This window comes from Balearica regulorum, chromosome 1 (genome assembly GCF_011004875.1).
Source record: "Balearica regulorum gibbericeps isolate bBalReg1 chromosome 1, bBalReg1.pri, whole genome shotgun sequence".
Classification (NCBI taxonomy): domain Eukaryota; kingdom Metazoa; phylum Chordata; class Aves; order Gruiformes; family Gruidae; genus Balearica; species Balearica regulorum.
This window is the reverse complement of record NC_046184.1, coordinates 84779798-84796583: the sequence shown is the minus strand read 5'-3', so window position 1 is coordinate 84796583 and position 16786 is coordinate 84779798. Positions and strand designations below refer to the sequence as shown.

The following is a 16786-nucleotide window of genomic DNA, read 5'->3' as shown; positions in this document are numbered from 1 at the left end:
GTCTATGGTGCCAGCAGCTGGAGTGAGCAGGGTCTCTGTGCCGCCACTGCAGCCAGTGGGGGTCTTGAACGCCCAGCCACTGGGCTGGGAACAGCATCTGCTCCCAAAACCAGCTGTTGGGGGGACAGCATGAACAAGGCAAGCAAGAACTCAGTACCACTACAGCAGGACCATGGGTCACTGCTTAAGTGCCTGGTGCTGGCTGCTGAGGGGGAGTTAGTGTCTTCCCCTGTTTTCCTGCGCCTGAGGCATGTCTGTGGATTCACCAGCAAACTTTAAGCTGCACTAGCCAACGCCCAGGGGGTGCTCGGGTCCAGGCCAAGGTCCCTCAGTCCATTTGCTATGCAATATATGTTTTTTCCAAAAAACCAAACTTTTGACCTCTCAAGAGTGGCTTGCTGACATAAGCTTTTCTACTCTGTAAATGACAGAAATCGAGTCAGTGAATTCATCAGCAATGTGAGTGGCTTCCATCTCTGTTAAACAAAAACAACAAAAAAATGCAGCTGAGCAACCACATTCTTATTTTGGCTGCTCAGAGATTATGCCTCTGAACTCCCTCACTAACTCCACAGGGTTGTGTCAGTGGAGAAAAGCAAGAGAAGCACAGAAGAAGCAAAGACGTTACACAGTATTCCATCTGTCTGTCCCCACAACTTTTTGGCAACTTGTCAAGAGTATATGGCTATACTGGAGCAGACCTATGCTGTTCTAGGAGTCTGCTGTTTTGGACAGTGCCTAATAATAATCATAGTTACCACACTGATGGACATATAGGTCAAAGGAATTTTAAGACTGACATGTGCTCATCACATGTACATTCTGTACAGGCCACCAAAAAGCACACCAGTTAATGGAGTCTTCTTCCTGAAAATAATCTGCACCTATATAGGCTACACAAACTCACTTTAGCCTTCCTGCTATGATCTTGTGGGCTGATAGTGGTTTAAAAAGGATCAGAGCTGTCCTCAAACCACCAGCTGAACAAGCATACAATCTACTCCTAGAATTTAAATCACTAGCTCCAGCTGGTCCATTATGTATGTCACATCTAGCTTGGATGTGAGGGTACTGTTTATAAAGCTGTATCCTTTTGTTTCTGCAGATCTTAACATAGAAAAAAGTTTGTACAAGCTTCCTCTGTAAATGAATTGAAACAAAGACACTCTCCGAAACTGCTTTGGATGAAACAAGATCTGTTCAGCAACAATTGCTTACACACCCATTCAAAAAGTAAAGCTAGCACAGGAGGCCAGTATGACACAGAAATAAGATCAGCTGATACTGAAGTGTTGTGCCTGTGTGTAAACATTCTGCCACATGAGTAATTTAGCAAGAAAGCTTTACCTCAGATCAAGACACGAAAGGGAATGACATGCTCTCTTGCACAAGTGTTAAAAGAAAATTGAGCATGAAGTTTCACTACATGAAATATTAACAGGTTTCCTTCCTCAGAATCAGACCAAGTCCCTTTTTCTTTCCTTAATGCTCTGTAGTCCAATAAATTATTTTCCTCCCTTCCTCTCTCACTGTTCCTTTTTATTAAGTCCACTTATTTCTTGTATTGGCTACTTATAGAGTTCTGGACTTTGCTTGCAATAATAATCTCTCCCCTTGCCAGCAAAAGAATGGCTACTTTACAGATACCTTCAGTATCGAGATTCATCAGCACAAAAATGGACACCAGAAAGCAGAACAACAATAAAAGAAGAGCTGAAACTACAACTCCACAGTGATTTGCTAAGATTAAGATTCCAGCATTCAAGTGACTTAAATAGTAAATAAGACACCATCACACAAACAATTGGAAAAGTCACTAAGATCAGTATAGATTATGGTATTTTGTGTCCATGAGACACTACAAAACCCTTCAGTTTTCTTAACTGAAAAGGTCAGTTCAGACCTCAGAAGAAATAAAAGACCAAATCAAAGTAAAAACAGCACATCAATCTGTATGTTCTGTAGAATACAGAATAAAAAGGAGTCAGTAATACACAAATTCCCTTCATGATTTACTATTAAATATTTTATACCACGTGGGGAACAACATGCCTTTTGCAGAGCTAGCATAGTAGTGAATCAAACATAAATCATGCCTACAACAGAGAACATGGGATCAGAGAACGTACTTCCCGTTGCACTAAAATAAAGTAAAACGCACCTTAGCCCTGTATGGTTTAAGAACAGAAGCAAAAGGAAAGCTGCCATGAAATTGTAACTACAAACAGACATCCAACTTGTGCAAGATCCTCCACTGACAGGCAAAGATAACAACACTAAGGAGAAGCAACAGATGTTTGTGTCTTCAGTTATGATGCCAGATATGTAGTCATATTCTGCTTCCAGTTCCATAGGATTAATGTGATTTTGAGCAGACTTGGTCATGCCAGATGCAGTGCCTTTAAAATACAATAAATTTTAAACATAGCCTTTGATGCAAAAAGTCCATTAACAAGTCCATGACAGACCAATACAGATCATCTATATCCACCATATTATAAACCATTTCTATAAGGATTTGATACTGGCCATAGCCAAAGAAGAAGCCTGGAAGGCTTCCAATTAGACCTTGTATTACAGTCCCTTAATGATCCTCAGGTCCTTTAACAAAAACACTAGGGATGTGATTTTGTAGCAAATTGTTTAACATTTCAGTGCATTTCACTGTAACAGCCCTTTCTTCAGGCTCTCACATATTTGGGTACTCAAGTTTGTTCTTTACCCAAATATTGTCTCCTTTGCTCTTTCTACACGTAAAAAATACTGTTTAACTTTACAACCATACCAATTATGAAAACCTGATCTGCACAAGTGTTACTGAAAGCTTTCTACTAAAGGGTTTAAAAATTAAAGCTGATTAAGTTTGATGTTTTTATCTTTAGTTTAACTGCATTATTCCCAGTGTTTCCAAGTACACAAGCGCTGCTTCTTAAACCCTGACCAGGCAAGAATCACAGCAGCACAGCTGCATGAATGTAAATGCATGCACATGCATACTATAACAAGAGGGGAAAAATTCTATAGAGTAAGAACTCAGAAATGTGCATGGCACTGCTGATATCCCAACATTGAGCTCAACAGTTACGTACCAAACAATTAACAACCACAAAAGTTTATGGGCATCATTTCCATCAAAACTAACTCCTAGTGCAAGGGTTTTGTAATCTTGAAGTATGTGATTAAAGCTTTGCAAGTATGTAAAAGGTAAACATAACAGCTCTGGTGAGCTTTATAGCTCCTTCATCAGTTTTCTCCAGATGGATTTTTTTGATAGGTTTAGAATCCAAACTAAGAGACCTCCAAACACAAAGCAACATGTACCATAGAACACAGACATACACACATATGTAGCCAAGTCCCCTGGGTGTTTCTTTTTGCTGTTGTTTTTGTTATTTTTATGTTTTAGAGACAATCCTTATGAAAGATTAGTTTCATCATATGCATACTACATTACAGGTATATTTCTACCACATGAATAAATACTTGTAATATATTAAAAAAAATCAGAACATAAATCTTGCCTTTGAAAACTTACCAATGCCCAACATATTTAAGGCTCACTAAGCAATTTCAAATTTGTACATCTCTATGTTTGAAAAATGCATTCGTAAAGTTGACAGACTTTAAAAAAGTTTGACAATCTCTCAAGTGTTTAAAAGCTTCCTTCCTCCATATGTTTATATGCTAGCTTTTCTTTCACTTCTCTCCTTTCACACTTCATGTTTTTATATTGTTGTCCTCACAAAAGGAACAAAAGTATCAAAGACACAAACAATATTCAGTTCAGCTCCTTTTAAACTTACGAAAATTCTATTAAGTACTCAGGGTAGATTTGGTTGGCATCAAAGACAACAAAGATCTTTGGGTTCCAGGTATTATCCACACAGCTGTCAAATAAGTTCACAAAGCTTCCATCTTTTGAAGGAGGCCTCATGTATTTCGCGTCGCCATTGATATAGTCACCGGTTAATACACGAGCAAGAAACATGACTTTATCTGGTCTATGCAGATGGGGCTGCAGATTGACACCGTGAATTTGAAAAGTATCTCCATGCTTCATGTCCTCTTTGCAGAAACGACTGGAATATGATGCATCTCTTGCAAAATAGGTCCCTTTCAAATAAAAAATCTGATTACATTCTTATCATGACAGTTTAACTACTAGAACATGGATATGTATCAGGATGATGAAGGATGTCTGTTCTTTTTTGTTCATTAGCAATCAATTTTTTTTTCTAAATCATTAGTTTATAGCAACATAACCAAATATTTTTAGTGGGAATGTTTTAGTAGGGAGATCAGTCTTGTGATATTAGTCTTGTGATCAGTACTGCTTTGTTGGGTATCCCTTCTCCACACTCCTTGGTCCTACCAGCTGGTTGTGACGACTACATTCCTTACTGCATCCTAACTTTCTTAATTACACGTGATGTAAATGCAGAGCTATGTTAAACAGCTCTTGGAGCTCAGGGAGTACATCACAAAGAACATACTATAGGGAACACTTAACAACATTGAACTGTTAAGATTACCAAACTGTTGTATGTGACAACAATACTTACCTTTTCCATATACAGCAGCATGCATCCCATTTATTCTCCAGTCAAAGTTATGAATACATATTGCTTCTACAAATTCATTACTGGTGCCATGAAATAACATCTGCTCGTTAATAGTGGGGACACCTCTCTTCTTCTTTAGTTGAGCTTTTTTCCTACCGAGAACACACAATACAGCATTACAGGCATGTGTACAACGAAATTAAGTTACTGCTCTGAAAACAGTGCAGAGGGGACAGACCTAAAACAGTCCATACATTCCACTTTCACAAGTGCCTAGGGGATTCTAGTTTTTAAACAGATCGGAATTCTTAAGGTACGTGTTTAGAAATCATGCACTTCTAGATGCTGTGGATTACTTGCAGAAGTAATCCACGATTAGGAAAAAAGGGTGGGGGGTATACCAATTTTATCAATATTGTTCATTTGGCATTAGTTTCAGTGTAGCTGTTTTCTGCAGATACATTTTTTCAAAGAAAGGCATTTTTCTCCCATTTTGTAACAAAGTTAGTGGATTATAAAGTATGATTGCCCAGGTAAACAAGCAAAAATATTAAAAATAAAATTACCTATATTTTAGGTAAAATTACTTCAACATGATCATTTTATAATGAATTAATTTTTTTCTGAATTTATGGTTCACATACTTTCTAAAACAGGTAAGTCATGCATTGACAGGGTTACATCAGTCTAGAAAAAATTGTACTACAGGTAAACCTATATTACAGTGTGATGGGCAGAAGACCATGGCATACCTTCAATTAAAGAACAGATGTATTTCCCATCAATCTTTTTAAAGTGACTTTCTGTCAGCTGGGTTTTCCTAAAATCCATGAAGAAGTAGACTCTGGAGCTGTGTCTAAATCACTGAGCTGTTCAAAGTTATGATCCTTCGACTGTCCAGACAAAACCAAGTTGGAATACACCTTAGCTTTGTTCTTGTCTATGTACCTGAACTTTCTTCCTATAAAAGTCACAGTGCATGGAACACTGTGCCACATATCTAGGTTTATCAGGCACCTACTTAGGTTTATTAAATTAAGCAATCTGCTTATAACTGGAGTGCACACTTGAACTGAGGAAGTGTTCTCAGGGCCAACAGTTTAGATGTAGTTTCAGGAAGTCCTATTAACCAGGTCCAGGGAAAGAGACAAGCAGTAAAGATTCTTCATCATATTAATAGCATTGCAATTATGCATTCTTTATAAATAAGTACATTTCACAGAAGTGAAAATCTTGCAGTACTTAGCTTGAAAGATATGTTTATTTTGGTTTATTGTTCAGGTTTTTCTCTCCTCCATTTAGTGCAAACTAAAATAACTATGTCTGGGCAACTTAATTTTTTTGTTGTCTTTTTTTCCCTACAGCTACTTCCCAAATCAGAAGAATGTCAGTAGAATCTCAAGGGCATTTGGGAGGTTTCACTAATAATCTCGTCTGTGACATTTTGTGCCAAAGGCAGAGAGGGTCCAGGCAGTCAAGTCCCACTCGATTAGTAATTCAACAAAACCCAGGAGCCAAGATTCCCTGCATCTTGAGAAAACCACCTGTGTGAGGCAACCCCTCTGAGCTAAGGGCTAGTAATGCTGAACATCTGAAATTTTTCAATCAGCAGCCCCCTGTTATTGGCTGCTGATCTCTGATAAAGGTAGCCTAGAGTACTTCTCTTGAAATAGAGGAACACATTTATAGAAAATGTCAATAATCAATTGTTCAAAAATGTTCTGTAAAAGTCCTTCACTATCTCCAACCAGCTGATTTCATAAAACCAATTTAAAATAGTCATTAATGTGGGAACTATTGTAATGGGCAAATATGTTTTGACCACTACAATGATACAAGCAATCATTCAAACAATGCTTAAATTTAATCACTGACCTTATCAATGAAACAAAACACTTGCTCAAACTTACGAAAGTGTAAGTAGCAATTGTTCCTCATAAGTAGTGGAATATACTGAGCACATGGGAAGATGGGTCTGCAGAATGCAGGAATGCCATAGCAGGACTTCTTGTGGATTTGGAACAGAAATTGTTAAGTCCAACTATTCTAAAAAAAAAACATTGTCTTTACACTTCCCACCAACAGTGACAAGCTAATCCGGTAAAACAAAAGTAAGTTGATCCACTGCTCAGAAGGTTCTCATACAGCCAGTTCACTCAAAGTAAAAATCTAAAGCAAAACTAAATACCCAGAGACATGCTCTTTGTACATATGCAAGTACACAAGCTGTTTCTAAAGATAGTCAGCAATCTCACTGACCAAACAGAGTTTTCTACTTACTGTACTCCTATGCAATTCCAAACTGAGATGCGTAATCCAAAATATGCTAGACTAAGATTCATCTTCTATTACTTTCACTTTCCCACATGGGACACCAAGAGAACTTTTAGTGAATGTGAAGTGCCGGAATACCTAGTTCTTAGTATTATACTACCAGGCAATAATTTCTTCACCAGTGTGTGTAAGCCCATCTACTCAAAGGCTGCATTTTACCCTCAGCAAAAAAAGCAGCTAAGCCTCAATTGCATACACTTATTTTAGCAATTTTCATTGTTACTTGTATTTTTTTGATAAAGGAAAAAAGTTTTAAAACTGAAATTACTTTTCTCTGCATACTCTTACACCATACGGGTACTAAAAAGTACCTTGTTTTGTAGTTAGCTATATGGTGATACTGTAATACTCCTGACGTGTGAAATTCTAATTCCCATTCTCAGTTTTGTACCTTGAGAATATTCTAGCACAGTATCCATAGATTCCGAGTTGTTAAACCATGAATTCCACTCATTGACCAGTCAGGAAAACTAGTACACTCTCTAAATGTCATCAGTTCCTAAGCTAAGCAAAAAAGGTCTTCCCCTGCTCCCCTCTGCTATCTACACTGGAGACTCAAAGGACATTTACTTTGAAGTCTGCTTGCTATTCCTGTTCTCAAAAATTAAGATTGGTGTTAAGATGGTATAAATACACCTCTACAGAAACTTACTTGTAGAAAAGTAGGTGTTGAAACACAAGGCCAAGCAAATAAGCCGTAATACTTAAACAGGTAAATATAACCAAAAAGATTTGCATTTAAGAGAAGGCTAACTCTCTTAATCAAGAACTTAAGTTCAATTCCTTACACATATTCATTATATAGCTTTAAATTAACAAATTACATCTTTCAAAACATAACTTATGAAAATTTTTAATATACATCTGCTTAGTTATTTCCTCACTATTTAACTTAGTTCAGTTGGTTTTAATAGTGTAATACAACTTTAAAACTGATTCTGATATGTACTCCTTTGTAGAGGAGTAAATTTTTGTCAAATACAACTGCTTAAGACTGATACCATGAAATAAGCGGAAACAGAACTTGGCACTTCCTACTTCTAGGCCAACACAACATGAAGAAGAAAAAACAGAGAACTTAGAAAAAGCTTCTGTAGCACATTAAAGTTAAAGAAATTACATGAATATGTGCTCACTGGACAAGTAATTCTGTCCTAGGTTTCATAAAGTTGAGAAATTAAACAAGCCACAAATATTCACTAAAAATTAAAATAATACAAGCCTGTCAAGGAATTATTTTACAAAAAGCTTATTTTTCATTCTCCTTACTTCACTGTAAGTATCATGGGCATCTACCACATGGACATCCTGAATATCTTTAATGTATCAATCTTATCTGTGCTATATCTACATCTAATGCATTTCTACAAGTATTACATTTCTGCACCCGTAGAAGCTAAAGAGTCTTGAAAATGGAATTTTGAATATAGAGGAATGACAAATAAGAAAATTACAGAAAGATAAAAAATAATGCATATTTTCATTAATAATAAAAGCAATTAAGCATATTTCTTCTGCATGCCTTCAAGATTTGCTCTGTTAACAATCCTAAGACTGTTGGTTTTAGAAATAATCTCACCTGCAAAAAAACTCCCACAAGTCTAGATTTTGTATTCTCTTAATTCTTTTAATTCGGTTGCTATCCATTGTTTTTCCAAAGAGACTAGAAACTTCATTATATTCATTTGTTTTCTTTTGCAATGGAATAAGCTGGAAAAAAAGAGGTTAGTACGATTTCAATTCGATGCATTATTTCATTATCATGTGTTTTTGACCAACTTGCATACCAACTCTTACCTGATACGGCTCCTCAGTATTTACATTCTCCCAGTGTGAAGGCATAGGGATAGCCTCATTTTCACAGATGAAACTTAAAACAAAAAAAGGTAAAAACACATGACATCAAGGACATGAGGCATTTTCTTCCTGTTAAAATCCTGCTCCGAACAATACAGTATGCAAAAAAACTAAAACAAAAAAACCGCAACCAACCAAAAAGACTTAGACAAAACTACTTAGAGTTTTAATTCAAACAAAGGCTGTTGTCAGCAAGTAAGGTCAAAGGCAAGAGGTTTTATTTTGTATTCAAATTCTGGCTTAGCTTATAAATAAACCACAGTAGTGAACAGATTTAATACACCATCTACCCAACAAAAGATAGGAAGATAAATCAGAACAGATGGTCAGAAAGGTCTGCAATATCAGGAGAGCAAAACTAATTTAGAAATGTGAGAGTGTAGATATAGCTTGAACATTCCAAACTACCAGGAATTACAACTAGCCTAAGCCTCTGGAAACTGAGCCCTTATTGGAAGTATTTAAAAGCATCATGTTAGAAATACACACTTGAAAATTATAGTTGAATTTGTTTTTAAAAAAAACCAAAACCCCGAAGGAGTGTTTTAAGCATATACACTCCATACATAGTAGCTTTTAAGCCTTAACACTGGGACTAAAAGAAGCAATCTCCTGAAAGTAGAGACTGGTGTCATCACAGGGAGAGTACTGAATGCAATTATTCAAGAAACAAAAACCCCAAAGTGAATTGCCACATTATTGCATGCACTCTTCAGCAAATCTCCATTGAAAAAAAAAATAGTTGACACTTCAAAAAAACCAGGCCTTCTTGAATGTCAATGTAAAAACATTGCTACTACATTTCTTATTACAAATGCCAAATTTCTTTTTGAAAGTATAACCAGACTACAATTCAGAACTAAAATTATTTCTAAGAAACTATTTGGGGAAACCCCCCCACATATTCCATATAGTCAATTTTACCTGTGGTAATATCACTGCATAGATCAGTTTATTATTTGGTGAGTATCAAATATGCATCAGCACAGCTTTACATTTAATGACTGATGAAATGGCAAGAAACTCACAATCTAAAGCAATTAGACACATAAAAAAATCTGGTCATTACGATGCAATTTCTTTTAATTTCAAATCATCTTAGAGTAATAATTAAAACATACAGTCAAGAAAATATTACTCATTCTTTTTTGCTGTTAAAATAATACTTCTAAATAACTTAGGAAGCCATTATTACAATGGAACAAACTACTCCATTTTTTGCTGCTGCTTCTCCACAGCAACTCTTGATTCAACGGATATTTACAGCAAGGTACTCCAGTGGCTGAAGTCAGGTACAGCTTTGAGAACTTTGCCAAAGGATATCAGTATTCAGTATGCCGTGGCTCTCCCACCTCAAGTTCCTTACTTTCTCAGAAAAAAGATAAAAAACAAACTATAAATTCTTTTGTCACTCTTCTCTGCAATGTCTTCCTTCTTCACTTGACTAGTTCTCCTACCTTGGTTCACCTCTCATATTGTTTGATGCAAAAAAGTAAATAAATATGAATAAAACATATTTTTATTTAATTTTACTTAGAAGAATCAGGAATAAAATAAAAATAAGGAGGCTTCCTTTTATTTCCTTACCTGAAAGCACTGATAGAAAAGGGAGCTCGCTTTATTGGACGTTGCTTAAGGGTAGTTAGGTTGGTTTGTTTCATCACTGAGCATAAAACAAGAGTTAGGATGAAAGTTTCTGGAATTCATCTATAGCATATGAAACATTTAAGTGTCACTTTTTTAAAATGACATTACTACACCCAAAGTTGCTTGGCAGGAATTCCTATTTTAATGATTAACAAATCAGCACTTTTGATGAATGTTTCTAAATACTAGTCTCAACCATTGTCAGTTATACAAGTTGGTAAAATGCACAAGTATTACATAAACAAAACATCTATTGCTAAAATACCCGTCTAACATTCACCCCCACTAAATCACTGCCAAAACTTCCACTGACTTTAATACAACTAGGATGACAAAGCACATTACTACTATGCTTAATGCAAGACATCATGACCTACAAACAGTAACATAAAAATTGTTTAGCATTTGCATTTAGTGTTTTTATTCCAGATGCAAAACAAAGTTGGTTTTTTTTAAACAGACAATTCAACACAAGTAAACATAAAATTCCTTGCACATAACACTTCTGTACATAATACTTTATTCCCACTGTTTTACCTAATCCCCCGTTTCTGTATCTGAAATACTATTATTTTCTTTGATTTGGAAGAGGCTTCTACTTAAGCGTATAGCTGTTTTGTAATTTCATCAGAAAATAAAAATCTATGGATGGAAATGCTGAAAAAAAGGAAGTCATTAGAACACACCTTTGAACAAAGGACAGATTAATTTATAATTAGCTACATACATTAGAATCATGTAGTAGTCTAAATTACAAGCATGGTGTGAGATCTTTACAATCTACTAGAAAATACTTTCGCCTATCTCCTTGTTATTCTGACAACAGAATTGGTTTCAACTACCTGCTGAATTATAAAATCACTTTGATGCCACTATTTTGCAGAAAGCTTCCTTCATATCAATGTTTCTTATACAGACTCTGAATGGAAATGTTTTTCAAGCTTACAAGCAGTTACATGTTAAAGAAAAAAGGTTCAAACTTCCCAGTGTCATAGATGTATACCACCTACAGCTGAGGTAAGCAGCATTAACACCATGGAGTGCTACTAAACAAGACATGCTACTTTATTAATAAACTACTCTAGAAAATGCAACAGGGCAGCTGCCTCTAAAGTCTCCTATGTACTTTCCAGTAAAGAAGACATTTCCAATCACAAGTTTTTGCACTACATATGAGGACAATAATTTCCTGAATGAACAAATGAACTAGTGTACCTGGCACCTTCCTATTATTTAAATTTATTCTGTAAAAAGATACATACCTGAAAAGTCTAGCGTGTAGTTAAATTTGGCAGTAGTAAAAGAAACAGAACCATGTGGGTTTGTTCGGAAGCTTCTTTCAATATCTTCACTGCTAACAGAGCAATGACTGTTTGAATCAGTCTTCAAAATAAATGAAAAAGCACATTTAGACAAATTCAGTAATAGGTAGTTTGATGTATGGAATCCATCATAGCTAATATAACTTCATAGGTATTTACCTGAAACATATGCCATTTACCACACTCAGCCAAATAAAACCAGCCCCACTGGGTATCAGAGGTATCCATTTCTTCAACTGAACTTTCCATCTTTGGAAAAAGATCTTCTGATGGTCTTTGAAGCATTTCCTAAAACATTCATATGGATAGACCAAAAAAAAATTATACTATTTGCAAAAATGCATTATTTGAGAAAAATCATAAAAAAGCAATGTGAATTTGCATTACTTAAAAAAAAAAAACAAAACCCAAAAAAACCCCCCAAATCAACAAACAAACAAAACCCCAAAAACCAAAACAACAAAAACACAACCCTGGCAGGCAGAAGGCAGATTTGTTTTCTTTTTTTCAGAGAAAAATTCTCAATTTGCTATTTATCCAGTATTATCCCTTAAGTTAGTTAAACATTTTCAAAACTGTCTCAAATATCTGTAAGTGTGCCAGTAAAGGCAAGGGCTATAGGCTTTATCAGATCAAAGAGAGGTGCTAAATTTCATACTGACAGTCATATGAGCAAGGCCATTCATAGAATGGTTTTGGTTGAAAGGGACCTTTAAAGATGATCTACTTCCAACCCCCTACCATAGGCAGGGACACCCTCCACTAGACCAGGTTGCCCAAAGCCCCATCTAGCCTGGCCAGGGAGGGGACATCCACAACTTCTCTGGCAACCTCTTCCAGTGCCTCACCACCCTCACAGTGAAGAATTTCTTCCTAATATCTACTCTAAATCTACCCTCTTTTAGTTTAAAGTCATTACGCCTTGTTCTTTCACTACACTCCCTCACAAAGAGTCCCTCTCTAGCTTTCCTGTAGGCCCCCTTTAGGTACTGGAAGGCTGCTATAAGGTCTCCCAGGAGCCTTCTCTTCTCTAGGGTGAACAACCCCAACTCTCTCAGCCTGTCCTCACAGGAGAAGTGCTCCAGCCCTCTGATCAGCTTCGTGGCCCTCCTCTGGACTCTCGCCAACAGCTCAGTGTCTCTCCTGTACTGGGGCCCCCAGAGCTGGATGCAGTACTCCAGGTGGGGTCTCACTAGAGAGGAGTAGAGGGGCAGAATCACCTCCCTTGACCTGCTGGTCACACCTCTTTTGATGCAGCCCAGGACATGGTTGGTTTTCTGGGGCTGCAAGTGCACGCTGCCGGCTCACGTTGAGTTTTTCATCAACCGATACCCCCAAGTCTTTCTCCTCAGGGCTACTCTCAATCCATTCCTCGCCCAGCCTATAGTCGTGCTTGGGATTGTGCCGACCTATGTGCAGGACCTTGCACTTGGTCTTGTTGAACTTCATGCAGTTTGCACAGGCCCACTTCTCAAGTCTGTCAAGGTCCCTCTGGATGGCACCCCTTCTCACCACACAGCTTGGAGTCATTTGCAAACTTGCTGAGAGTGCCCTCAATCCCACTGTCCATGTCACCAAAAAAGATGTTAAACAGTGCCAATCCCAATACCGATCCCTTCATATATACAACGGGCTCTGAGTTATATACCACTCAGGAATGAGGTGTTTGGGTTACATCTGAAAGCTTGATGAATACATCTATTAGGTACTCACCAACAGCAAACAAATCAGACCAGATACCAGAAGTTGTTAGAAAAAAAAAAAAACCAACAAAAAACCCTAAGACAAAGAATATACTTATTTAACTGTGCAAGTCCACAGTGCATTATTCCTCAACACTGCATGAAGGTTTGTTTCCCCCCCTAATGCACCCACTTAAAAATGATACAGTAAAATTACTGGTACTCTGTACTTGTAATTACAGAGAAGGTTCACACCAAAAGCCACAGCAGCTTCCACACAAGCAATGACTACCATAGTTAGTGTTCTGCAGGATGGAAGAAAAAGGACTGAGGAAAGGACGTAGCAGAGATCTACAAAATCATGACAGGAATGAACAGGGAATAACAAATCACATTTTCTTTCAACATAAGACGACACCTATCAAAGGTTGCACATGTCAAATTCAAAACAAGTGAAAGAGAAACTTCTTCATAAAACAGATGGCAATCTATGGAATTCCTTTTCATGGTATGCTGTGGATGCTGCAACTTTATGGAAGTTCAAAAAGCAGTCAGACAAGTTCAAGCCTACCAAGAGCTACGACAGAATAGCTTTAGAAGAACAGTCCCTACCAGATTTCAGGTCCTTCTTCATTATCAGTAAAATCTTGAAAACTTTGAATTACTTGACTTTACCTGCATGTATCTCCTAACATGTCTACCCTGTCTGCCATACCACCCCTCTGCCCAAGCAAAAATTCTAAGTGGGTTGGGGGATCTTTCAGAGAAAGAAGCTTGCCCTACTCCCAGAAAAGATCATCAATTCATCCACTCTAACTACTTAACCAAGACTGGCTCTCTTCCCAACAACTGCCTCAACTTAACTTTTGCTTCCAAGAAGTGGACCACCACCCTCCAGCACAAGTCAAACAATGTCCAGTTAATATCCTGGATGCTTCAGTTGCTTCCTGGACACTTCAACCCAGAAAAAAGTACAGACCTGAAGAAAGCAGATACTAGAGACTGGCCAGCGCTACTGGGACAGGAGCTGAGAACAGAAGGCACTTCCAGCACTATCTTTCCCCTTTTTCCCAAGCTAGCCCTCTGTGGTTGTTTGAAAAACAATCTCAGAAACCTCTTTGTGGTAATAGCTAGACTGTATTCTAATCACCAAAAGCTCCAAGGGGCTACAAAAACCTCTAGATGCTTAGAAAACAGGGGAATCGGAAGTGGACCTCCGCAGCATCTCTTAAATTGCAGAATCTGAGGGCAAACATACTTTAGTAGGTACAAGGCTACATACATGAATAGCTGCCTCAAATTCAAGCAGGACTACATTAAAGGTACATCAGCTGCATGGGAAAATATTTTGAAAAAGACAAGAAAACTATTTCAGAGGGTATCTGCCAACATCTCTTCTATTTCTCACAGCAATACAAAACTACATTCATTTGGTGTTAACACACAACTGGCCAACGTCTTTTGATGATAATGTTTCATCTTCAGGTTGATTCTTCCTCCGAGATAAGTATTTGGCTATGTTCTCTCCTACAGAGAGAAGGCAGAGGTAGTCTACACTTTTTTTAAAGCTAAGAGGAAAGCAATTTAGGCTTTTTGCGTAACATTTAGTTTCAGGTTCCCACCGAAACAGCCAGACCTCAGCTCCATCCCAATGTTAGTTCAGGGCCTTAAATCTGATCAATCAAATCACTAATGCCTTTTAAAGAAGTTACAGAGAAGGCACGTTCATCTGAGCCCTGTCAACACACTTAAACTACTCCAAGGGCAACACAGCCTCCAGAATAAGCCATTTACTAAGGAAACAGTTATTCCCATAGCTTTCAAAAATGTTACATTCAGTCTACATGTATTACCATAGTCACACAGTTGAAGGTAAGCAGGTAGATTCCAGAACACTTAGAAGTGTGGAAGAATGACCCGAAGACATGAACTTGTAAAGCCATAAAAACAAGAGACCTGTTCTCAAAGTTGATACAAATCCAAAATGCTTAAAGAAAATTGCTCAACTTATTGATGAATTTAAAAATCAAACCCACACCATGTATACGGAGCAGGTGGCTTTTTGTCCAAAAACTCTGAATATATGCAGAGTGAGCAAAAAAAAAATCTCAGTTTTTCTGGATGATAGGAGGTCAACTATCAAAGATGCAGCAATGAGAATTTTATTAGCAATGCTGTTCCTAACAGAAGGCCTCTCAACTCCCAGTATTAGCACTGTTTCTACTGGTCCAGGAGTTACCAGAACAGCTCAAATTAAACACAATTACTCTGACAGCAAAAACATCCTCTTAAACAGAATGAATGCTCATTGTGTTTTGTGCTGTGACTGAACACCCTTACTGCTACTGGTAATGTGTTGCCTCAATTTTTCCAGAGGTACTTTTAAGTGTTAATGATAAACGCGATTTACAGTGCATAGAATCACAGAATGGTTTGGGTTGGAAGGGACCTCAAAGATCATCTAGTTCCAACCCCTCTGCCATGGGCAGGGACACCCTCTACTAGACCACGTTGCCCAAAGCCTCATCCAACCCAGCCTTGAACACTTCTGGGGAGGGGATATCCACAACCACTCTAGGCTACCCGTTCCAGTGTCTCACCACCTTCATGCTAAACCCATCCCGAGGGGCTATTCTCTCTGCTTTCTTGTGTTGTCTGCTTCCATTTGGCAAGCTGTGCTTTATTGCCAAAGCCTCTTTTGCCTACAAACATGAACTTTGTATAGTTCCCTGCTGGAAACTCTAGGAGCACTAAGGGACTCTGGCTCTTCCTTCGAGAACAAGGCACTTAAGCAGGAGACTTAGCTGAAGTAGGAGTGCAGGGCTAGGGAGCGGAAGCAAGAAGAGTAGCAGCATTAGCACCAGTACAAGACACAACGTGAAAGAACAACACCCTCTGCAGCTGTGTCACCACTTACCCCCTTCGCGCTGCAGGGGACCACCGTTGCAGTCACCCCCTTTACCGACCCCCTCCAGAGCTGATCCCATTAGAGCTCAAGGACACGGCGGGGCCGTCGATCTAAGCACAGCACCAGTACCTCTCCATCTGGTTCGTAGGCTTCCCCAAAGACAGTGGCCTACGCCCCCCACCCCCTTCCCCAACCTGGCAGCGCGCTCGCCGGCGGGGGCGGGGCGGGAGGGGAAGCGGCCTGCGGGGCGCGCATAGTACGGAGACGGGTTGAGGAAGAAGACGACGAAAGGAGCAGCCGTTTCCCCCGTCCCTCTCCCGCCCGCACTCACCGCATCGGCCGCCCACCCCAGGTTCGCTCCCCACATGCTGCCCAAAGGGTGGGGTGGCGTGTGTGTGGGAGGGGTGGCACCGCAGGCCGCGCGCGAGGCGCGTCACCACTCTGCCGCCAGGCGCTTCCGTTATCGGTGGCAGA

General features: G+C 38.6%; 1 protein-coding gene across 4 annotated transcripts; it reads right to left on the bottom strand.

The window, feature by feature from the left end:
• Positions 1-1991: 1991 nt before the first annotated feature.
• Positions 1992-16786, bottom strand: PARP11 (poly(ADP-ribose) polymerase family member 11). Of its 4 annotated transcripts, none has more exons than XM_075762557.1 (8): positions 16644-16786; positions 11882-12010; positions 11663-11783; positions 10341-10416; positions 8694-8766; positions 8476-8606; positions 4563-4714; positions 1992-4113 (listed from the first exon to the last, which is right to left on the bottom strand). In XM_075762557.1, the coding sequence occupies exons 1-8, from the start codon at positions 16677-16679 to the stop codon at positions 3800-3802; spliced, it is 1032 nt and encodes a 343-aa protein (XP_075618672.1). In that variant the 5' UTR covers positions 16680-16786; the 3' UTR covers positions 1992-3799. The 4 variants fall into 4 exon arrangements, with proteins under 4 accessions (XP_075618672.1, XP_075618679.1, XP_075618689.1 ...); XM_075762564.1 differs by lacking the exon at positions 16644-16786 and adding an exon at positions 16322-16427 and having other exon boundaries at positions 3368-4113; XM_075762574.1 differs by lacking the exon at positions 11663-11783 and having other exon boundaries at positions 3368-4113; positions 16644-16776.